We start from the raw sequence: 23,929 nt of genomic DNA on the forward strand, positions 1-23,929 counted from the left end.
CTTTATTCGGTGGTCATAGGAACGACCATGCCTTATCACACCGTACAGGCTGAAGGAAAGCGGGTCATCAACGTTATTATCATATAGCCATTGCCCATGTCGTCTATACGGTGTGATAAGGCGTGGTCGTTCCTATAACCACCTCATAAAGTGCCTCGGTCGCTTCGCGAAGATTACAGACCCGCAAATGGAGCCTTCTGATTGGTCGACGACATCTACCTATATGATAATATGGAATAAATATTTTGAAATTCTTCGCGAGAGCTTTTTCCAAATCAGGAGCAAAAGGTTGATATGATGGGAGAGCACCTAATGTTCTTTTCATATTTCAAGCAAGTATCAACTGTAGCTAATTGCAATGGACTGTTTTTGTTTCAAAACGATATGTTATGTGAAAAATTAGGGTAGCGAGTGTAGGATATCGGAGCCCCGGTAGTAATCGGTTGGCACCCAGGCTAAAACTGGCCATGGTAAGCGAGTACAACGTCAATTATTATCATAATTCATCTAGATGAATTTGGCGTTCTGCTTATTAATACTAGCTTTAATCAATCCTTGGTAAGACACATTTGTGTATGTTTTGAAGTGTGTTGATGTAATTCTGTGCAATTAATTGGTGGAAATTGTGCACATATTTCTAACCTTCAGGCTGTGTAATCTAACCACAAGTAACACTTTCAGGCTTGTTTGAGGGATCTATACGTTTTTAGAGGAATTAACACTTTTACGGCTGTTCAATAAAGATACAGTCGAAATACGTGCATCAACCTATGACAGATTCATCGATCAAAAGTGGCCTCTATTAATCCGTTGCAGTACTGCAGTACCGGGGCGAATGATACAATGATCCGCTATTAAATATAAATCTCGTGACCAGCATTGGCAGCAGGTACAACACTTTGGTTTAGGGGTTGCCTGGCAGCCAACATCCAATACCCATTTCGAAAATAGTGAAGTACGAAGGTAGTGTCCATGGATATTGCAGAATGCCAACAGCTTTTAACATTCAAACATTTGTGGGACTTTTTCAATATTCTTCAGTGTGTAAATTATGTCAATTGAGTGCAATAAAAGACAATGGTACACACTCTTCCCACCTCAGGATTTAATGCAAATCCAAAGAATACTTCCATTCCATAGCTGTTTGTACATCACATTGGACAATATCAGTCATTTTGAATATTGAATAAAAAGTAATTAAGAACAATAAAAAGACAAAATGTTGCATGAAGTACATAAAGCTTGAAGAGCGCACATGTAGCTGATTTCAGGATCTACCTTGACTAGAAAAAGAGATATGAATAAAACCTTTGACATTCTCTTTGACATAATGACAAGGCACAAATATTTCAGTGTCTTTTGTGTAATACATGCAATGCTACAGTCAGCAAAGTAAGCCTATGCAGCCAAACTGTATAGCATAGTAGAGAATGTGTGACATATTTTTGCGTAAACTAAGGGTCATTATTATAACCTATCTTGTATGTACAATTGTTTCATAAAATGTTTGTCTTTTACACATCAAAGTGTAGCTAATATAATATGCTACATACGTATCTCATAGAACAGCCTGAATAATAGAAAACCCCATTACTAGAGATAGACTACACTGCCACAGAGCTACCATACAAAATAGATTGTACCTAATTCGAGGAAGTTGTCAGATCCCCTGTTTAAGTGGACTAATTTCTGTCACCATGTAGCCATTAGCCTGGAAGAGAAGACAGCCCTCTACTCAACATGACAAATCTATTGGCAGTTCCCCAGTTAAAATCATGATAATACAATGTATTTGCTTTGTAAACATAACACAATGGTAAATACTTCATATATACACAAGTACACTACACACACAAACAATACCAATGTCATATTTGTATTTGATATTGTTACATAAAAAATATAAAACAGTTTTGGTCTCTATTTGTCATCAATTGGTCCATTTTAAACATCATTTTAATTTTCTTGAGGAGACCCAATACCTTACTTTGCTGTTTCCACTTTATGTATGGCAATCACTCATAAATCGAGTATGATGACCACTTATGCCACACGACGTCACACTACCAGCAGGTATCTACCATAAATCTCACATTGACTCTGGCTATAGAAAATGGAAGAAACACTGGTATGAAAATAGCCCTTACAACAGTCATGAGACTTGTCTGCAGAATTTTTGATACTTTTTTTCTTAACAGCACTATTCCACTAAAAAGTTATGTCACTAAAATGAATTCAAAGCAGAATGAAAATTTTTTTCCAAGATTGTTCAACACTACATGGTAACAGAAGGGTTTGTTTTCCTCCATCCTAAAGCAGCACCCAACCCTCTTATAAAATCTCAAATGCAGTCCAAATTCTTTTTCACTGTAATCATCTGAGGTCGGTCTTTCTTCTTAGCCTCTAAACACTGAGTAGACAGAGTGAAGAGAGCCTTTACGAGTGACGGTGTGGACTCCCCGGCTCTGGTGTCCACATGGGGCAGGATGTCCTCGGCCTCGTCACACACATCCTCTGCCCAACTCACCTGGGGGAGACATTCTTATTACTGTTAAACAAATTATTCAGTAACAGCAGTGAAAAAGAATAGGCAGACCAGACCAGAAACCTATTAAGTTTTTTGAGGGCCTTCCTCCAAACTGAGATGATATGTATGATCATAACGACGAACTAGCTAGCTAATAAAATCAAATGGAGCATCAAATTTAGCATAAGTTAAAGAAAACCAAATACAAAATTAAAACTGATAAATTATCAATAATAGGTACAAAGTAGAAGAAATAAATACAAGTACCAGGCAGAGATCATGATATAAGTGAATACACAAAAAACATTGTAGTAACAAATAGTATACAAAGGAAACTTGAATAACATTTATAGTAACCATAATGTGTTTAGATTTAACCATCAAGAATGAATCCTGAACTTACCAAGTCTTTTTCATTCTCTTTCAAACAAGGACGGCCTGTGATTAACTCCAACAGAACCTGTACAAGGTAGAAGAAAGGACCGTTTTATGAGCAAGATAGAAGTAAATATGTATGGTGTTACACAATGTGTTGAGGAGGATTTCTAATCAAGAAATGGAACTGGGTACTGACCACTCCAAAGCTGTATGTGTCGACCTTTGGGCTGACCTCCCCTCTCATGGCCTCGGGTGCCATGTAGACGCTGGTGCCGAACACGGTGGCGGTCTGCTGACTGGTGGCTTCGGACGGAACAACCCTGACCAACCCAAAGTCTCCTACTTTAGCAGTGTTGTCCCTGTCCAGAAGGATGTTTGCACTGGACAAAAAATTATACGATAGCAATTTACTTCCTGGATGTCTGTTGAGTCTTTGAAGAAAGAGTCATGAATCACACTTCCATATGCATTCCTGCTCATAACAAACCGTTACTGACCTTATCTATTTATCTAATTTATTTCATTTACATATTTCTAAAGTGTATTGGACAAAAAGCACAAAGTGCTTATAGGAATCCTCTGCTCGCAAAATAACAATAACAGAACGGAACTAATAATTTCAAAGGTAAAATACAAACCCAGTTGAAACGCGAAACAACAAATCAACATACAGATGGCTGGCATACCAATATGAATAAATTGACAAGTCTTCCAGTGTGTAAAATAATGTTGAACAAATGTTGAAAATGAGGTGATTAGTTTCCTGACCTTTTGATGTCTCTATGGACGTACTCGTGTTCATGCAGGTGACAGATCCCGGCGGCCGTACCCTGGGCGATGGCCTGTCTGGCCAGCCACGTCAATGGTGGTTTGCCATCCTGAAAACACATGACATACATAGCATCTCAAATTCATATAGAGATAGCAACCAGTGAACATGTCCAAGGGGATTTGGGGATCCCAAATCAAGTTTACAATTTAACCTTCATAGCCGCATTGAAATAAAAGATATTGTGTGTATTTTCAAACCTTGTACATGTGGCTACTGTCATAGAAACTCTTACAGCCAATACTTGTCTAAAACCATCCCTCGACACAGAAGTTTAAAAGCTGTTTAACTGACCTTACAAGCTAGCCTATCCTGTAGCGAACCGTTCTCCATATACAGGTAGACGAGGCAGGGGTGTTGGACGTTGTCTATGGAGTAGCCAATGAGAGGGACCAGGTTCTCGTGGGAAAATCTGGGGATGGGGACACATGGAGAGCACCTCACTGATACAGTCTTCTTGTTAGTTAGTCCATAGCAGGTCCAGACATGGACCTTATTCAGCAAGTCTGGCTTACAATTCATGTATCTACTGGCCTACACATGGTGTTTTCAATCAATGTAGCTCTTACAGTCATTGTAGGAAGCCTGGGGGAAGCCATAATCGACAAACCCAAAACATTCTGGTCGTACATAAAAGGCCTAAGGAGAGACCTTGTTGGCGTAGCCCCTCTAAAGACAAAGTAACAACTAAGGCTAAGCAGACATTGGGAGTGATCAAACGTAATTTGTGGGCATGCCCAGCAAAGGTAAAATCACTTGCATACACGTCTCTAGTAAGACCAAACCTTGAATATGCTGCAACAGTATGGGAACCATACACAAAGAAAGACAAGGATAAACTGGAGAGGGTGCAGAACCAAGCTGCCAGGTTCTGCATGAACAACTATGACAGGGGTGCTAGTGTCACTAAAATGAAAGCAGATCTACAGTGGAAGTCACTTGAAGACAGAAGAAAAATATCCAGGATTTGCATGATGTACAAAATGACTAATAAACTTGTGGATGTACCGACTGATAATTATCTAATACCAGCCCAGAAAAGGACAAGAAATAGTCATGCCTTTAAGTACCAGAGTTATAAACCAAGGATTGATGTGTTCAAAAATTCGTTTTTCCCGAGAACCATAGTAGAATGGAACTCGTTGTCATCAGATGCTGTAGGAACACCTTCACTAAATAGCTTCAAAGAACGATTGCAGTCAGATGAGCAAAAGTTAGGTGTGACAGGCCGTTCACTGTAATATAACCAGCTGCTGCCGCGCCGCGTGCCTGCAAAGCTGGTGTGTTACGCCGAAGGGCGGTTATACCAGCTATACAGATACAGATACATGGTCACAACATATTAATTTGTTTTGCATTTTAAGTGTCATACATATTGTTCTAGCCTTTGGGGAGGATAGGGACATTTGATAGCATTCGGACCCAACCAATGAAAAACTATACTGGCTTTATGTACATATAGCCAGTACTGCAAATCTTGAAATGTTTGCAGTGGCTTTATTTTCAGTTTTTGCGATGACCTCTCCACAGCAAATTTGTGACACCATAAATACGCATTTCCATTATGTCAATACTGTACTACAGAATTGTTTCCACCGCGAACACAAAACACAACAAAAACCTACTTTCCCCTCCTAGTGCCAAATTAAGTCCCAAAAAAAATAAATGAATTCACAGTATCTGGATCAACCACTATGATGATTTTACTTCTGAATGACCCCTTACCTGGACAGCACACTGATCTCTTGTTTGAAGGCTTTACTGGTATGTTGTATCATCTGGTCAGATGGCTGGGAACACAAAGGACACTTTTGATTTTACCTGTACTTGGAACACCTGGGCAATGTGGGTAGAACTGGGAAACATCATGGCAAGATGGCTACTTGTCAATGTTATTGGGTAGTAATAGGTACAATGGGACACTGCATGGGACATAATGTATTGGTATCCCAAAGAGGAAGCAGATTGACATGATAAAAATGCTCTATGTCAACAGTTACTGACAATTAAATACTGTAATTCTTGTTTCTTTCACTGTAACTTTAGGTTCACTGTTTTCACTGTCACCTCTGGACCGTGAACTTATCATCACCGTGAAAAACCTATTTATGATTCCTCCACACATACTTTCTGTTAATCACTTGCTGCCACCGTGAAGTTAAAGTTTAGTGAAAATGTCCATTTTTCTTACACCGTGAAATTTTGCTACCATGAACTTAAAGTGAATTACAGTACATCAGGTGTACACATGCACCTCAACAAAATGTACCTTAGGCACTGTACAATACTTAGTATGAACTAGTTGCTACTTTTAATGACCATACTGTATATATAATTGACAGAGTGAAGAAATATAAAAACAAATGCAAACCAGAACATACCTTCTTCAGCCTCTTCACAGCAACTACAGTCCCGGATGTTAGAGTCCCCTTGTACACTGTACCAAAGGCACCTTCTCCTAGCTTATTGCCTTGCTTGCTCAGTGGAAAGTCATTAAAATTATTGGTTATCCTCTGTAGGTCTGAATACCTGAAGTCGTGTACCCCATCTGAAATCAAAATTAACAATGACTACTCACTTTAAACTTGTTTACTCACAAGACATTCAAAATTCCTAAGAAACACTTCTTTTTCCCTTTAGACTGACCTCAGACCATGCATTATGCTTTTTCCTTCTTTATTGATATATATGTCAAGACAGAACGTTCATGTAAGATACATGTATTGTGATATGTCAATAAGATCTGAAGACAATGGTGGTTACCTGTGGAACCCCCTGAAGATACTTGCACGGGTGCCTCTGCATTTAAAGAACTTGAGGGCAACTGGTACTCTTGAACTAAGGAGAGGAAAAAAGTCACAAATGAAAAAGGTAATAACAGCCCACGAATTTGTCATCTTTCTGCAATCAAAATCTAGGAGAGACATTCCTGTTGTCCTTTCTTCTTCACTACACAACAAAGGTATACCACATGCTGGGATTGACTGCCTTTAAAGTAGTCTAGATCTTTATGCCTATCTGATTCTGAAATATGTACAATGTACAATCAAGGAAAGGGGTGTATGTCGAAATTGTTTGGCCTTTCTTTTTTGGTCGCAGTTATGATCATTTTATCATTTTCGTATCAAATTCATTTCATTCACCTTCCTTTTTCATGCTTCCTCTACCATGATATACACATGTGTACAAAAATAATAATTCTGATTCCCCACCGACATATGTGCTCTCCTCCCCAGGTCTGGTCTCCCCGGGCCAGTCCGACTGTGTGGGGGTTCTGGGACTGTGGGGGACGATGGGCTGGTCTGACAGGTTTGGCTGGCCATGGGGGGCTGTGTCTTCTGTAGGGGCAGAACCTGGGACAACACAGATCATAAAGCACAATCATGATTGACCTCACTGTGGAAACAGCAAGTATCATTGTAATATTATTGTAAAAAAGAAGAACATAACATTTCTTAACTGATATGTTCACCCATCCCACCAGTCCTGATATATAACAGTAAGTCTAACCTGGTATGAGCATGTTGGCGACTCTGTAGAACTCCCCCTTCAGTAGGACCTCCACCAGCTCCTGCACTGTGGTGTTCTGTGTGCCCCAATCCTGCAGAAGGGCAATCGTCGGGCTCCCATCTCTCTTCATATACTCCATATCAAACCGACTGTAAACAACAGTAAACATGGGGTAAACAACAACAGTCCTCGTCCTACAACAGGGCAATCGTACCGTCTCTCTTTATATGCTCCATATCAAACCTACTGTAAACAACAACAATTATGGGGTAAATAACAGAATGGTCTGGCTGCTGTCTCTCTTCACAAACATATACTCTATATCAAACATGTTGTAAATAACAACAAACATGGGGCAAATGACAACAGTCTTGCAGAACAGCAATGGTTTTACATTACATGTCATATATCAACACAGCAGAAACTGGATGGCGCCCTCTTACCACCGGACCAAACAAACTACAGACCTCAGCCTTAAGCGCATGTGTCATAAGTTCAAATTTTATTATATCTATATGTCACTGTATATAGCCCATACTGATGTGTTGTTAGCTTCAAATCACCTCTACCCATTACAAATTTATCACGAGATTTCTCAAATTTGAACATCTGGAACATGTAGTTTAGACCGTGATCAAACAATAACCCATCGGGACATACTTCATCTTGGCGACATCATATCTGGGCTGTTTGCCGTGGCCTTTGGTGATGAGACAGGCGAGCTCCCTCCATCCCTTCAGCTGGCCAGGCGGGTCCAGCTCCATGGCAACCATCTTCAGCATGGTGTACGGCATCTTACGGATGAACATCTTAGGGTCCAGCGGAGGGGGAGGCATGGTCTAGATAGAGGGGATGATTTTAGATTTTATTAAAATTGCAACAGTGAAATACATGTGTGATGCAGGCAGCTATTGTTGGTGTTGTGAGCCACACACATAATATACCCGTTTTTACACTTGAGTGGAGTGAGGAAAGTCGTGTAAAGTGCCTTTTTCCCAAGGGCACAAGATCGGTGGCGTCGGGATTCAAACCCGGGACCGCTGGGTTCTGGGCCGAAAACCCTGTCGTTACGCCACACAACCCCACAAGATTGGATCACCCAACTGGAGGGGATGGTATAACTGTTGTCAAATTGATGATATCTTTAATGTTTAATTACATCATACATACTAACGTTACATGGAAATAAATGAGTTATGTTATGGTGCAGTTGCTGCAATCACAAGCACCACTGAAACGTTTCCTGTCATACAGAATTTCATAAAAATACATGTCTGACGTTTACTTTGCACTTGAGTGATTTTGGTAAATACACGACCACCTGTTATTAATGAGTCTGCTGTTTATGTAGATATAGATCACTGCTTTCTACAGTCTAATGGGAAATACATTTTTGGGGTAACTTGTAAAAGTGTGAAATATTGAAAGCTTAGTAACATTAACGTTGAATCCTCAAATTTGCAATTATGAAATCACAATTAGTATCATGGATTGATAGCTGTCTTATGATTATGAATATCGGAAACATTTTAACTATTGTACCATCCTCAGACTTCCTATTACTAGTAGTACATAAGCATCACACTAATGGCGTTAGGCTGTTACTAGTACATGTATGTTGATATGAAAATGTTCCATCAAGTACAATATGACAACAGGAAGTGACTCCATATAATTTGTATATAACATTACATTTGTAGTACTGGGAAAAATATATATCTTAATCATAAAATGGAACTTTCGATGCTGGACTTAAGGTAACTATCTTAAAGGCCTTGTTGCAACATTTTGACAAGAGATTCAACAGGAAGATCAACAAACAAGGGACAATGCGTCATCATCAAATCATATATTATATAGTAATTAGTATGTTATTATGATACCAACCTCTAGCTGGTCGGAAGCTTCCTCCTTCGCTGGCATGTTTGTCAAGCTTCCCATAGTTGTACCAACCTCCTTGGTTGTACTCAGCATAAAATTAACTTTGATCTCACAATAACAACAATTTGCTGTTCTCCACACAAAAACTCAAGAGAACTCCTTCACTTAGGAAACGGGTCTATCTGGGAAACTTCAAGACTGGAAATACGTCCCAGGACTGCAGGACGGACACGACATCAAATGTTAGTTCTGGAATTGTTCCAACATCACGACTTATTCGGTCATGCTGTGGTGTAGTTTCTGTTCCTGTAATTTCTGCATCAGTTCCAAGTACAGCAAGTTTAGCTGCGCTGTGACTCACATACAAGGGTCAGGAGTTCACAAAACGCCAACCAATAACAAGCCAAGGACTTCTGGGCTTGGTCAGGTGGATGTAGGATATCTCACTCTCCCTACTGACGTGATGTGCGTGTTTCAAGAATCGGGTCTAAAATATTCTTGAAGATTTACACATTTTCTTTCGGATGATATGAGCTTTGTGGGAGGGGGGCGTGTTACATATGAAAGTTGCAACTTGTGTTCCTTTAACCCTTGTGCAAAAATTACGAACATCTAACATTCTTTTCAGATGTTGAATTATGTAATGTTTACTTACGTATTGATCAGGCTATTATCCGCAGAATCTTCCGGAATTACAGAAAGTTGCTTCCCGGTCAGGCAACTTCCGCACTCGACCGAACGACCATGATCTAATCCAACTTTACTATTGAACAACGCTCCTGTCGATTTAGATGCAAACTGCAGGTTTCGACTGGCCAAACCTTCCAAGAAGATTATACATGTAACACCATTCTGGATCAGGGGAATTCAATTTTCGGTAAGTTTTATAAGGGCATGTCCTTCTCATGATGAAAAAAAAAGATCTTCATTGGAACAAAGGAGCAACTTTTGATCTGCTGTTACAACTCGGTCTGTATAAACTATATTTGAGATAAATTGTACTTGGTTAAACATATTAGGAAACAAAAAAGAAATAATGCCATAAGCCAGATGGTTGTCTAGGTTGATGTAATATGTGTGTATCATAATAAAGAGAATATGCAAATTTTAACAGACAAATTAGATAGATCGATGTTCACCTTTGCGATCAGTTCAAAGTGGTGGTACAACAGTAGTAAGTTGTTCACACCTCTGCTCACCATTACACAGCAACATTTTCCATTCTCTCAACTGGTTGTACTAGAAAATAGACCCTTTGTCATGCAACTTGGTACACAAATCTAGTGCTTGCCCTTGTAGTTAAAAGCCTTAAGTTCTTAGCTAGCAAATCTTAGATCTTGATCATCTGCTTTACTCTTACAGTGCTTCAATATGGCAAATTTTAACAGCATATCCCTGCTGATAAACAACCATTAGGCCACAGCAAGTAATTTTTATGGATGACATCAGCGCGCTCATTAATTTTCGCCTGATTTCGAAATAAAAAACAAGAAATTTCATTGCCCTCCGATGGTGGCCAACATGCCAAAAAATGGCAAATATGTCGTAAACATTGACAGTCTAAGGTGTTTCATTGCATTTGAATACCCAGTGTAGTTCCTGCCCATGATGGTATGATAACAAGCTGTTTTCTGCATTTGTTCTAGCAAGGACATTATATAAATAATGGGGGGGGGGGGGTCTAGTAAATTGAGCTGTATACACAAGGTGTTTCATCGCATATGAATACCCAGTGTAGTTGCTTCAGATGATGGTACAACAAGATCTTTTCTGCATTTGTTGTAGTTAGTCTATTGAGATATATACACATCTACAAGGACATGTGTACTATTGAATGAAGGAGGTTTTATATCATATATTGATGAATGCAGGACTAAAACATAGGTTGAATACAGGACTAAAAGACCTGTTGGTCATGATATCATATTTCGTCGCCTCAATTCTTGTTTAACAAGAATTGTGATCTCAAAATTTGAAGATATAGGAATCTTGTTTTTTTTGGCCCGCCTTGTTTTTTTTTCGCCCTATCTCATTAATTTTGGAGTCTGCGGAGGATGTCATCCATAAAATTTACTTGCTGTGGCCTTACAAAACTATTGCAAGATATGTCAGTTTTAGTAAAATCCCTTGTAACCAATATGCCGTAAAGGGTGCTTCACCATATGTGCATAATAAAAGATGATTTCAACCTCACTTCCAATTACAGAATCTGTCAATTCTAATGTTACTTTATTATTTCTTCTGACGGGTCTGTTACATGCCCCACTCTCAAGTTCTTCGGTTGAATGTTTATGTGTATGCTTTTCGTTTTCATCTTGTGATCACAAAGGCAATTTTTTGCCTGCAAATATTACAAGTCAGACAACATCTGAGCATAGTGACAGCAGCTATATCTGCAAAGTGGTCATATCCATGTATGTTGACAAGATGACATCTGATCATTGGCAGTAACTAACGTTGGGTAACATAAATTCGTGGGGTACTTAAATTCGGGATTTTTCGAAAACGGGGTATTTAGGGATATGTGGTAGATGCAACATCAGTAATACCGCTAGAAATGCAAACTTGACAGACTAACGCATTCAGAACACTGTCTGAAAAGCTTCTATAACCATGCATTAGAAGTTGGCGACGTCAAAAACTCTCCGTCCCTTATTGACAGAGTCTGGGGGCTTCGTGGGAGACTCACACTGCACGGTTGTTCGCTGGTTTATAAGACAAATGTCATCTCCTGCCTGCTAAACACAATTATTTACAAGACAACTTATTACAATCTCTTTTGCTAACCTGCAACTGGACTCTAAGTGTGATCAATCATCAAAACTCCTCTTTGTTGCTACAACCTACGGCACGTGTATTTTCCCGCCGCCATATTGTTACCCAGAATCATGTCGTCAAGCAGACGACAAAAGGTTTGTGAGGAACACTTTTTTGTCTAAATGTTGCGTGTGATAGTGGACTGAAGACGATATTTTCCTCAAAGTTTGCTCCTAACACAACAAGGAACACATGGACATAGTAGTATAACCATTGCTACGGCATCCAGCTAACTTGCCATGAATAATGTACACGTTGCCATGACGGTGGGGATCGACTTTGAGTGACGTTCTACCGACTCAACAAACGGGATGTAATCGAATGCCTGATGTGTGCGGTACGGCCGTTTTTTCGTGTATTTTTTTTTACTTGGACACGTCTATATCCATAGCACTCTCCTCAAGCCAAGGATGGAACGAATAGCTGCTGTATAAAATGTGATTAGCGGTAAGATATTCAAGACGAATCTTCTCTCCCGAATTAATGTGCCCCCCTGTCCGACAGCACCGTAATTGTGCGTGCGGCGGACGGTAGTTTCAAGTTGAAATATTATGGTGTCAGCACGACTAGAGACAAAATCTACCATATACATGATTAGTGCAAAGATAGTACATGATACTGACAGAATAATAGAAAAAAAGGATGGTTTATTGTTCTGCTAGATTGATTTTAGTCAACCATTATCGGAAAAATCCCGAATTTAGGTTACCCAACGTTACTCTCTGTTGATTGGCTGAAGAGACTGCTCCAGTTTAATTGGCTTGCTGGACTTGTCTTTTGATTGGCTGAAGAGAGGGCTGTCTTTAGTTTGGTCAAAAAGACCAAAATTAGCTGACCAGCAGCATATCAATACAGATGTGAACAATGGTAGATATTTCACTTTAAGTTAACAGCATCTTTTACATGTCTATTGTGAGGCATAAGTATAAATTATACAATATGGGATTTTAACAAGTATTGAAGGGTATACATTTTGTACTACATGCGTTGGGTGGCTATCTATGCATTCTCTTTTATAATGACTACATGTATTTCATATAATAAGTCTTGCAAATTTCTATACGGTATATGCAAAGAGCCCTGCTAATAATGTAAGAATCTGATGCTACATATAGTTATTTTCATACATTTATGAAAATAGTTATCTCCTTGAAAAAATGGATTTTCCTGAAGTTGTTTGACTTTGCATACAAAATTTCCTGAAGTTTGGGCGATCATAAGAGGCAGCATTGCGGCATGTTCCAATGTTATCTGCTCACATAATTTGAAGCACTGCAAACCATTTACAACACCGGTTACAGTAGTGTTATTGATACAAGATACAACCATACATTTGGAGTTATCAGGTAAACTGTCACATGTTGCCAAAAATAATGACTTCGACAGATTTCCTCAGCAATGTTCTCAGCAAAGTTCCCATAATTGTCTAGTGCCTATTATTCTACATCATCTTTTTGCAAGTCTTCCCAGAATCCACCACCATGTCAGACATTTTCCTCAGCGTCCCTCAGTTGGGGTCAGACATTCTTCCCAGCATCCTCCTTGAGGTTGACGGTCCTGTTGAACACCAGCTGTGAAAAAGAGAAACAGAACATTTATTCATTGTGAATTGTTTCTTACTCACAAACCAGATACTAAGTACCAGACTCATGTACCACAGTTATCAACCCTGGATTGAGGTGTTCAAAAACATGTTTGTCATTATTGTAGCATAGAAGTCATAGCCACCAAGTACAATGTACAGTAAGATCATCTTCATAGATTATTAGCTTTAAATGCTTGCAGCTAGATATGCAAAGTTTAGGTGTGACAGGTCATTCATCAGTGCAATATAACCAGCTGCTGCTGCGTTGTGTGCCTGCAAAGCTGCAGCTGGTGTGTTACGCCGAAGGGCGTTTATACCTGCTATACATATATCAAATTGTTTATTCTTAGATTGTTTCAAAATGACAACAAAGTGGAAAGACAACAAAAGCTGACCTTGTCTGGCTTTGAATCAGGATCTATAGAGAAGTAGCCGATCCTTTCAAACTGGAACTTGTCGTACACCTTGGCACCCTTCACAGAGGCGTCCAGCAGGGCAGCGGGGATCACAGTCAGGGAGTCCTGGGGCAAGACAGAAGCAACAAATCTAGCACAAACCCTGTGAATTGTCTACATAGGAAATAAGTTTAGAAGTTTGCATTTCATTATCAGAGATTGTTTGTGCATTGTTAGAATTTGTTGGAGAGGGAAAATGGTATTTCTCAGACATTGAGCAAAAAGGTAGAAGCAAAAAGGTGGAAGGTCTGTAAGTGTCTACTAGGTGCACTGCACATATTGTACATGTAACTTGCATCACTTTACATAACAGCTGTGTTATCAGTATAGCTTGGGGGAATTGGCCGCCACAATTTTGCTATAAGCCTAATAAATCAAATCTATTTCTCTGGCTTGTACCTTGTTACAATCTGTCAGGAAACCTCCTGGAACTTCCTCTGGATCCTCTGGGTGCTTGTGCTTGAATCTGCAAGATATGATACATACATGTAACTACACTAAGAATTCTGAAATCTGCAATCTAAAAAGTGTTGGGCAAGAAGTTCCCTGACTGGTTGCAAACAAGAAGTGCAGAAAGGTTCATTGAAACATGATGCAACCCTGAGGCCCTCAGAAATCACTCCTACATGTAGTTTCTCCCTAAGGATACTTACAGCCTCTCATACAGGCGGATCTCACAGCTGATTGGTTCAGACACCCAGTGGACGAAGGCCTTTGGTTTCTCAGCCATGTCTGCCTTCTGGCATTTCACCTTCAGTTCAGTTACTTCACCCTTCTTGTCCTAAGGAAAAAACACAGCAGAAATTTGGACTAAATGTACATGTATCTTGAAGTTCCAAAATGACATCTTTTAAATCGTAACTGTGTGAGCATATAAATATGATTTACTAATATTTCCAGTGTTCATGTAAAATTTATCTTTCATCAACTTCAAGGAAGTTCTGCAGCTCTCCTGAGATTAAAACTATCATTTGATTTGCTTCAATGAAACTTTCCTTTTCCTTTCTACCGATTCATTGACTCACAGTACAGTATACATACAAGTTTATGGAGCTTGCAAGATTCTAGATCAAAAAGAAGATAAAGAAAGACTGAATACAGATGCAGTACTGTAGATAGAGAAACCAGTGAATGATGATGAATCAGGGTTCTTACCTTTACCATAGACTCCAGTGTGATGACATATCCAGCATGCCTCAGTCCTACAGGCTGGTCTGGGGTAAGCCGACGGTATCCCTTCTCCATGTTCTAGCATAGGCAAAATCGAAAGCAACTTTTTGTTAAATTTTGCAGGGCAGTTATGCAGAACGATGTACAACAAAAAAATACACAAAAGTATCTGTTTTTACAAAGCTCACAACACTTGCCTCTTTGAAATCAGTCTTCTCAATGTAGATGGTCTTGCCAAACTTGACCTTATGTGACCCTTTGCTGGGCTCTGCTGGGAAGTCTGGGACATCGATGTCTATGGCCTGGATATAAAGAACAGAGGTTAATCACCTCGTCAATCAAAGTGGCCAAGCATTGGCCTAAAAACCTTTATATATACCGAATAATACTCATCTCTTAATCAAACCAGATAAAATCATCAATAATGAGTCAATAAAAAAAGGCATCAGTCCAAACCTTATCTGATGGGAAGTTTGTGATGGTGACTTTAAGTGGTTCCAACACTGCCATAACCCTGCATAGAACAAAACAAAACTCATACATTTGCTTCCTCAACATAATTATTGGTTCATGACTGACTTTACAGACTTAACATACTTCTGTACTTGAAAACAATTGATTAAAACTATGGTGATAATTTCCTACCCCTATCCAACAATCATGTGTGACTGTGAAGTGTATTATGATTTCCAGAGTTGCATGGTTAGTAAACCTTACCTGGGTGCTGTGAGGTTCAACTCATCACGTACACATGACTCCAGTAGGGAGGGGTCTATGGTGACCTGGGCCATGGTCACACCAACCTGACAATGGACAGAAAACAACGTGAACAAAAAACAAAGTTTTATATAGTATCAGTAACATTGTTTGTTTCAAAGTGAGTGTGTTTGATGTGAGACTAAATGTCATTCTACTTGAGCTTTACAATACATTCTGAAGATAAAAATAAATAAAACATGAGAGAGGGTTACTGAGCTGCCAGTGCACACATACCTTAGCACAGAAGTTGTTGATGGCTTCAGGGGGGAAGCCTCTTCTCCTGAGAGCTGTCAGGGTGAACAGACGAGGGTCGTTCCAATCCCTGGGGACAAGAAATAATCAAGAGAATATTCAAACTACATGTATATATCAACCAATAGGCTGTACTGCTCAACTATATGAATTCCATACATTGGACCAAGTTGAGAAGAATGATAGGAAAAAATAATATCATATGAATTGTGTGTGGTAGTGAATGCTTATCTGTCTAAGTTGTGAGATCTAAGCACTGGTGCACTGGGGTGCAACGGCAAAGGGATTCCTCTGCTTGATTCAATAACGCAATGGATATACAACATGTAGAAAGCCTCACAGTTTAAAAAAAGATCATGCAGACTATGCATTCTCATCTAAAATCTGGCAAAAACTCTGCAAGTATCTAACAAAGTGAACTGATCAAACATTGTAACAACTTATCGCAAAGTTGAACACTGTTCACCTGACGATGCCTTCAGTGATGAGCTTCACAATCTTCCTCTTGGAGACCACAGTGTAGTACAGGTTGAGGCGTCCGTACTCCCACTGTACAGGACAGTACACGTCCAGGGCATTACACAGCCAGTAGTAAGAGGAGCGCCTTGAGAGAAATACACATATGGTTAGTGCTTCAAATACCACAAGGCAAGTATGGAAGTACCAGCAGAATAAGTGCCCAATGACTGATACATGACAAGTACCAAGGCTACTTTTTAATAGTGTTTAGTTGCATAAAAAATATACATATGACTATAGGAACAATCAATTATAGTTACCTTGCCTGAAACTCCTTGGTGCAGAGTGAGTGAGTGATGTTCTCCAGTGAATCACACAGACAGTGGGTGAAGTCATAGGTGGGGTAGATACACCTGTGAAAATAGGATCTGCATCTTAGGTACATGTACCCTCCCAGGGGAGGACAGAATATATATAGTATCACAAACATTTGTTAATAACTTCTCAATTTCTCTTCTTTGCAAATATCATACAACTGCAAACTTAATACAGTCAAACCTGGTTGGGCAACCATCTGGTGCAGGCAACCACCTCTAGTCACAAGCCACAAAAAAATTATAATGTACAGTTTCATTCATTTTTACATAGTTCTCAGCAACCATTTTCCTCTGCCTCTACTTGACTGGTTACTGAAACCAGGCTTGACTGTATTTTCATTATTCATTGACAAAATATTCTAGCTGACTTGACTGCTGGACCAAACTGTTCCTCACCACTCGTCTCCCGTCCGGTGGTGTGGCGTGAACTTGATCCTGTACGCCACGGGGTCCACCTTCCCGTCCTCCATGATGTGCTTCATCCTCACCGTCGCCTCGCCCTCCGCAATCTTCCCTTTCCTCATGTCCTGGAACAAACAACAGACGATGTAGTCTACCCATTTCCACTGTTTAATACATGTATTGGTAGCCTGGTTGCATTCGATTACTACCAGGGCTCCTACACTCACTACCCTAAAAAAATCAGGGTAGGGAGTATAGGAGCCCTGGTAGTAGTTGGATGGCACCCAGGCAAATGTATTGGGACCTTACCGCCGTAAGTAGTGTTCCATGTACAAGCTTGTTGGTCACATTATACCTTTGTTACTTCATCCCATGTGCTTGAAGTGTTGTTTTGACATGTCTGTCTGTGTGCTATGCTGTGCTGAATACATGTGAAGTTTCATGTACCTCAAACAGCCTGAGTGACTCCTGGATGGGCCTGTTTCTCCATGGGGAGGGGGGTGGGTTGTGGCCCCTGATTTCCTCCAACTTCTGGTGACAGACATAAGCCTGGTCTCTGAAAACAAAGAGTTAACAGTAATGAGAGGCAAGGAAAATCAAAATCAATTTGTAATCTCTTCTTGCCGGACTAATTATGTACAGGCCTGCTATCAATCTATTTCCCTAACAATTAACTTCATTTCGAAAGTTTTACTAGAATATTTTAATCACAGCTACCGTTTCCTCTTAGTTGTTGACTGAATCTTATAGAACCCATGTACAGAATTTCCTGAGGGAACTCTAACAATTGAATGTTTCTGTTCTGCCTGACCTCTTGATGAGCTCCACAGCCAGGGCATGCAGCTCATGGAAGTAGTCTGAGGAGTGGGTGATCTTCCATGGCTTGTAACCTGGAGAGGGAATGGTTGGAAATATGTTAACGTTACAACTTACATGAAGAAATGGCACAATCTTTCCTGGCATTTGGCTAATGAATTTGATAAAATCATCAAATAAAAAATACTCTTCAAAATGTACACTGTAGTTACATAATTTCCTTTAACACAACAAAAGACAACCAACCTACTTCTTGTCATAAGCTTCATTAGCAAGTTAACAGAATTTGTCACAATTTTGGAGGAAATGCACTTAACGGTTTTGACATCTGTGCCATATTCAAGTGCGAAAAAGGCTTTCTTGATGAAGTGATGCAGACAAGTGCATTAAGAATAATCATGTTCTTCACACAAGGAGAATCCTTCATAACTGGCAGTACAAACTAGAGCAGAACTGACCTAGCCACTCCACCATCTCCCGGATACCAGTGAAGTATTTCTCCTCCTCCTTCTCTGGGTTAGTGTCATCGTACCTCAGATAACACACACCTCCGTTAGCCTGGGAACAACACAGTCATAAGCAAGTCAGAAAAAAGGAAAAATAACTGAAACTTACTGCAATATAATAAAAGATCTATAATTATAGATCTAACAAAACAAATATAACTGTAAATCTTACAAAGAATATCATTTACTTACAGATTTCTTTAACCAAAAAGCACTGTAACAGTCACATTAATAGATTGCTGCTACTAATAGCTATGCTAATGAGGAAGGTACCGTAGGGCACGGTTCAAAATGCATCCTTTACAGAAGGCTGTTACACTATCTAAATATTTGGAAGAAATATTGAGCGACTTTGGAATGAGGGGTGGAAACTAGTGCCTTTCATCAGTTCACGACAGGAAAAGTTATTTTACAGGACTAAATATAGCATACAGGACTGGTTGTCTCACCCGTGCATAGCCAAAGTTGAAGTTGATGGCCTTGGCATGTCCGATGTGCAGGATGCCGTTGGGCTCAGGTGGGAACCTGGTCCAGACCTGGAGAAAACCGCAGGTGAGTCATCCTTAGTACAGGTTATGTAGTTTCATTACCAGACTTGTTATAATTGTTCACGGTTGTTGATTCTTCAAAACTGGAAATCAAAGCAAGATGAAAACATCACTTTTATCTGTTTTCTTACTGATACACATGTATTTTTTGTGGTCAACAGTACTTTTTTACTGCTGTCCATGGTGAAGGAAAGGAGATACGCCATTACCTTTCCACCCACTGCCTTGACATGTTCCTTCAGGAGTTCCATGGTCATGGGTGTGACCACATAGCCTTCTGTTTTGTAGTTCTCACCTGGAAGATGTTAGAAAATATTGTGTTACTCTGCATGAGTCAACATTTCCTGAGATATATAGTGAGTTGTGGAAAAAAAAACTTTATCACATATACATGTACATGTACAATAATCATCAATTTCTCATGAAAAATCTTAATTCAAATCAATGCCATTTCCCTCCAACATAAGAAATCCAAAACCTACATCAAAGTTGGGTACATTTCAATACAACTACATGTAATTGCATTTTATATTCTGAGAGGAACTTTGTTTTTTTAATTGTTGTTTTGAATGACACTTAATCAAAGACTATCTTATCTAATTTTGCGATGATGTTAGGTGATGACCTACCAGTTTTGTGGAAGTTCACAGCGTGACCTCTCAACTGTTCCATCAGTGACCTTGTCTCTATGGAAACCAGAATTAGACACATGACAAACTGGTAATCCTTGCACCAAAGAGGAGAAAACAGTTTCACATGTACAAAGGTACATCTTCATGCAAAGACCACCAAATATCTCACAGTCGTTTCAACAAGTTTCAGCAGGAGCTTAGAAGACACAATTTTCTGACTGTTTCTTTATCAGTACTAGATTAATTATCTAATTCATTAATTGGGACATCCAAACAGGATTTCAAACAACTTTTTTTCTGAGTAGATTATTAGTGAATCAGCCCTGAGAAGAAACCATCACCATACCTTCACCATTCATGCTAGCACCAGACCCTGAAAAACAGAACATGCTGTTACGCATCAACAACTCCACAAGTTTTTGAAGCTAAGCAAAAATTACATTGTTTAACAGCTTTGTCTCCGATAGAATACTTTAAAGAACACCAAATAGCCACTAAGTGCAATGAATTAATCATATACCAAGAAGGAAAAATGACAAAAATGGAAGTAACTTGTTAAGGAAAATTGTATCTTGATGAACATTTGATTTACCTTCATCTTCAGCAGCATTCACCATTTTCGCTAGCTTCTTGGGGACGTTGTCCTTGCCTGACTTAGCAGCCTGTAAAGAAACAAAATCCAGCAGATATTGCAAAAAATCTTTAACTTTCCACTCTTTCCTACAATTCACAATCCTAAAATATAAAACAAAAGCCATTTCCAAGCTCAAACTTTCAATCAAAGCCCAATTTTTGGAACCTTGCAAGTTATGCCCATCTATCTCATGTTGATATCAGTTTTTGAGATTGTTTATCTGCCATCACACAAACTTAAATTGAGCATGTCTGTAATGAGGTGAAACCACATCCATCACAAACCTTGGCTTTTACAGGTTTCTCCTTGTCTGCATCGGTCTTTGGTCCAAGCAGGTCTAAAATCTGTTGAAAACAATGGAAAACCGTGAAATACTATTTTTTCACAAGCACAACTAGGACATTCAGTTTGCAAAGCACTTTATCTCAAATAGAAATTAAGAAAACAAGTCAACCAAGATTCTGTTTGGATTTTCGCAGCTTGATATACCTTAAAAATTACAGTGTGTAACAAAATATCACATCTGACATGCCCAACACGGATGTGCTATAGTAACATTAAACGGTGGGGAAAAGAACCCATAATGCACCTGCATGTCTATCTCATTCTTGATAGCCTTCCCATCAGCCCACTTCAGCTTGCCACGTGCCTTGCCTGGTACCAGAGGAAACAATGACATATCAAGTTGTGTGCGTCTACATATGACATGTCTATGACTGAACAAATAAGAAATATTTGCTCAAGTACTAACAAATCCACAACTTTTGATAGTTATGTACTATTTCCTAAGTACATATGTGAAATTTAAACAAAAACCCACCCATAAGCATGCCTATGTTAAAATGGTATCTCTTCTGCAGAAGGTCCTGCTTGTACTGGTTGATCACTTCTTCTACCTGCAAACAAAGAAGGAACATATGCCGTTTTTGTTATTCCTACTTCACTTTGTTTGTTTGTTTGCATATTCTCTTCCAAGTTCCATATCGAAATGTTAGGTCACTACAATTCTTGTGCTCCAAAAGAAATCAAAATTATTTGAGTATAACAAATACCATATGTATCAGAAGGCAGGGGTTAATCTAAATCAGGAAAGAGGGACGCTGCGCCCCCTTGTTTCAGCCCAGCACCCCCTTGTCGAATTCAGATTTTAGCTTAATATCCAGGATACAGCCTTCCCTCAGCGATTGATTCTTCCATAAATACATAGAATTTCCTACCTCGCCTGTGTGTGCTCCCTCTTGTTCAATTTTTCTAGAAAAACCCCTGACTGAAGGGAAAACAAATTGCAGTAGGATTTGTTAAAGACTTAGGGGAGGGCGAGTTCCGAATGATAACTAAAGGGAAATAAACTCACGGCATCCTCAATCTGCTCCGGAGTAACCACCACTCCAACTCCACACGCCTCCTCAAAGGCTGCTACATCCACAGGGTCCACTGGGTGGGACTTCACATAGTCTAGGGCAGCTGGTGATGGCAAAGGATATATGAAACATGTAAGTAAAGTAGGATATGGTAAGTACCAATCTCATCTTATCTTTTACAATAATGAACAATGCAAGCATTCAAAAGATTGTAATGTATGACGTATGATTTAAAAAAGATAGTTTTGTCGTACATTGTAACTGTAGCTCTGTGGTGATCTTCTTGGTTGCGATGTACTCTGTCAAAAAGTTGGCACGGCCCTTGCTTTTCAGCCTGGTGGCCATACCATACAGGAGCACCCCCATGCTCTTGTCAATGGTACTGCAGTGCTTTCTGGCCTGAAAAGACGAGCAATAAAAACTTGTGTTTTAGACTTTTGATTTGTACTTAGTGGATATGTATGACTGATCAGTCATTGATTATAACAAAAAATAAACTTATTTTCCTGTGTAATGCTCTGTACTCGCTCCTGTTTATGAATTATGATTGTCTTCATTTAAATTTTAATCCATCTACTTGAACTTTGCCCAATCATTCCTTATAATGGCCATACTCTATGACCATTGTCTGGCATCATGCAAGTACAAAAATGTAGCAGCTTGTTCTCTATTGCATCATGTTACATCAGCCTACAGTTTCTGGGAGAACTGTGCCAAGAAAACAGTTTATTGCATGTCACAACAGCTTTCGATGAAAAGCAAATAAGATTTTTCAGCTATCAATGTCATTCTGGGTTTAGAAAATTTAGTAGTCCTGTATTGCTGTAAGTAATAAGTTTAAAATGAGTTCAACATGACACAAGAACAAGAAATGCAACATGGGACTAAACAAAAGAGGAAAAGATGACTCTGCCTAGGGACCATGGACCAAGTGTTAAATGTCCCTTTGATAATTGGCAAACCCACAATAAACCGTTCTAATTTTACAAGGCCTTAGGGGACAGTGTTTACGAGCTGCACATTACAACCAAGGAGGTCTCTGTTACTAGTAAACCTCCTTGTTATTTTATATTGTCTTTGATTATAACTTAATTACTATCCCCCAGAGCCCCAGGCAAGTTGGGCTAGAATGACTGTGATTCCATATTGCACAAACTATATGTTATAGATACTCAGTATAGAAAATGTTCACCACATGCAGATAGTGGTAACCTTATTATATAGTTAACGTTATATTCATCTCACAAAGTGGAGAGCTGCTTAATGACACATTTTTGTTGCAAATGTATTCAAACGCATCTCTGAAAGTATCAATGACACTGTCGTAAATGCACAACATAATCCTTTGGAATTCTCGTTTGAATTTTTCAGACCTTTAGAATTAATTCCCTGTTGAATGAAGCCATAAATTTTCTGTGATCAAGCTGTGATCCTTGCACTATCTTGCATCACTACTAGTAGTATGCTCAAAATGTGTCACACACAAACATGAACGTGACATGTACATACACATACACAGTGACACAATATTTCTTTACATGGGATGCAAAACAGGAATAGCTGCAAGTTTAAACATCACAAATATTATATTCGCAACATTCCACCAACACACAGGGCGTGGGGGGGGGGGGCATTTAAATGAACGTTTCTTATTTTGTGACCTGCTCACGAAAGAATGCCAGGTCCAAGTAGCCTAAAATGTAAGATCTAACATTCCTAAATACCTCATTGATGATGTTCTTCAACTCGCCGGTCAGGATCTCATTTTTTAGAGTCTCTTTCGCCTTCTGTTCGCTCAGACCCACGCTGACGAAAAGGTCCAGTGTGTCCGCCATCTTGAGTGACGCAAGACTGGCACATGCGGCACCTTGCGGAAAGTTGAATATTACAGGGGGTGTGTCCGCTGTTGTGTCACAACTTGTGGTCTCAATTCTGCTCCGAAGCCGGTTAAAAAACTGTGCCCAAAAAGCGTCAATCATAAATTCCCCACCAGGTAACGGCTAATAAAGATTTATTTTAGATGAAAGTTTG

The 23,929-nt window shown here is 39.4% G+C and overlaps 2 protein-coding genes across 4 annotated transcripts; both read right to left on the reverse strand.

The window, feature by feature from the left end:
* Positions 1 to 1,090: 1,090 nt before the first annotated feature.
* On the reverse strand, positions 1,091 to 9,902 carry LOC136435263 (interleukin-1 receptor-associated kinase 4-like). Of its 2 annotated transcripts, none has more exons than XM_066428576.1 (12): positions 9,781 to 9,902; positions 7,905 to 8,083; positions 7,245 to 7,393; positions 6,947 to 7,087; positions 6,498 to 6,572; positions 6,116 to 6,282; positions 5,460 to 5,524; positions 4,029 to 4,146; positions 3,674 to 3,783; positions 3,102 to 3,285; positions 2,931 to 2,987; positions 1,091 to 2,527 (listed from the first exon to the last, which is right to left on the reverse strand). In XM_066428576.1, exons 2-12 carry the CDS (start codon positions 8,078 to 8,080, stop codon positions 2,342 to 2,344), a joined length of 1,428 nt encoding a protein of 475 aa, XP_066284673.1. In that variant the 5' UTR covers positions 8,081 to 8,083; positions 9,781 to 9,902; the 3' UTR covers positions 1,091 to 2,341. The 2 variants fall into 2 exon arrangements, with proteins under 2 accessions (XP_066284673.1, XP_066284672.1); XM_066428575.1 differs by lacking the exon at positions 9,781 to 9,902 and adding an exon at positions 9,132 to 9,475.
* A 1,319-nt stretch (positions 9,903 to 11,221) lies between these two features.
* On the reverse strand, positions 11,222 to 23,757 carry LOC136435261 (glutamine--tRNA ligase-like). Of its 2 annotated transcripts, XM_066428573.1 has the most exons (26): positions 23,623 to 23,757; positions 22,153 to 22,297; positions 21,892 to 22,001; positions 21,358 to 21,433; positions 21,127 to 21,191; positions 20,822 to 20,881; positions 20,496 to 20,565; positions 20,250 to 20,276; positions 19,901 to 19,957; positions 19,481 to 19,566; positions 19,173 to 19,259; positions 18,676 to 18,775; positions 18,213 to 18,291; positions 17,849 to 17,957; positions 17,396 to 17,526; positions 16,943 to 17,035; positions 16,630 to 16,767; positions 16,146 to 16,233; positions 15,870 to 15,955; positions 15,609 to 15,666; positions 15,350 to 15,454; positions 15,138 to 15,230; positions 14,636 to 14,763; positions 14,382 to 14,448; positions 13,923 to 14,048; positions 11,222 to 13,513 (listed from the first exon to the last, which is right to left on the reverse strand). In XM_066428573.1, the coding sequence occupies exons 1-26, from the start codon at positions 23,731 to 23,733 to the stop codon at positions 13,460 to 13,462; spliced, it is 2,349 nt and encodes a 782-aa protein (XP_066284670.1). In that variant the 5' UTR covers positions 23,734 to 23,757; the 3' UTR covers positions 11,222 to 13,459. The 2 variants fall into 2 exon arrangements, with proteins under 2 accessions (XP_066284670.1, XP_066284671.1); XM_066428574.1 differs by lacking the exon at positions 20,250 to 20,276.
* Between the last annotated feature and the right edge of the window lie 172 nt (positions 23,758 to 23,929).

The sequence above is a fragment of the Branchiostoma lanceolatum genome, chromosome 5 (genome assembly GCF_035083965.1).
Source record: "Branchiostoma lanceolatum isolate klBraLanc5 chromosome 5, klBraLanc5.hap2, whole genome shotgun sequence".
In the NCBI taxonomy this organism is placed as follows: Eukaryota; Metazoa; Chordata; class Leptocardii; order Amphioxiformes; family Branchiostomatidae; genus Branchiostoma; species Branchiostoma lanceolatum.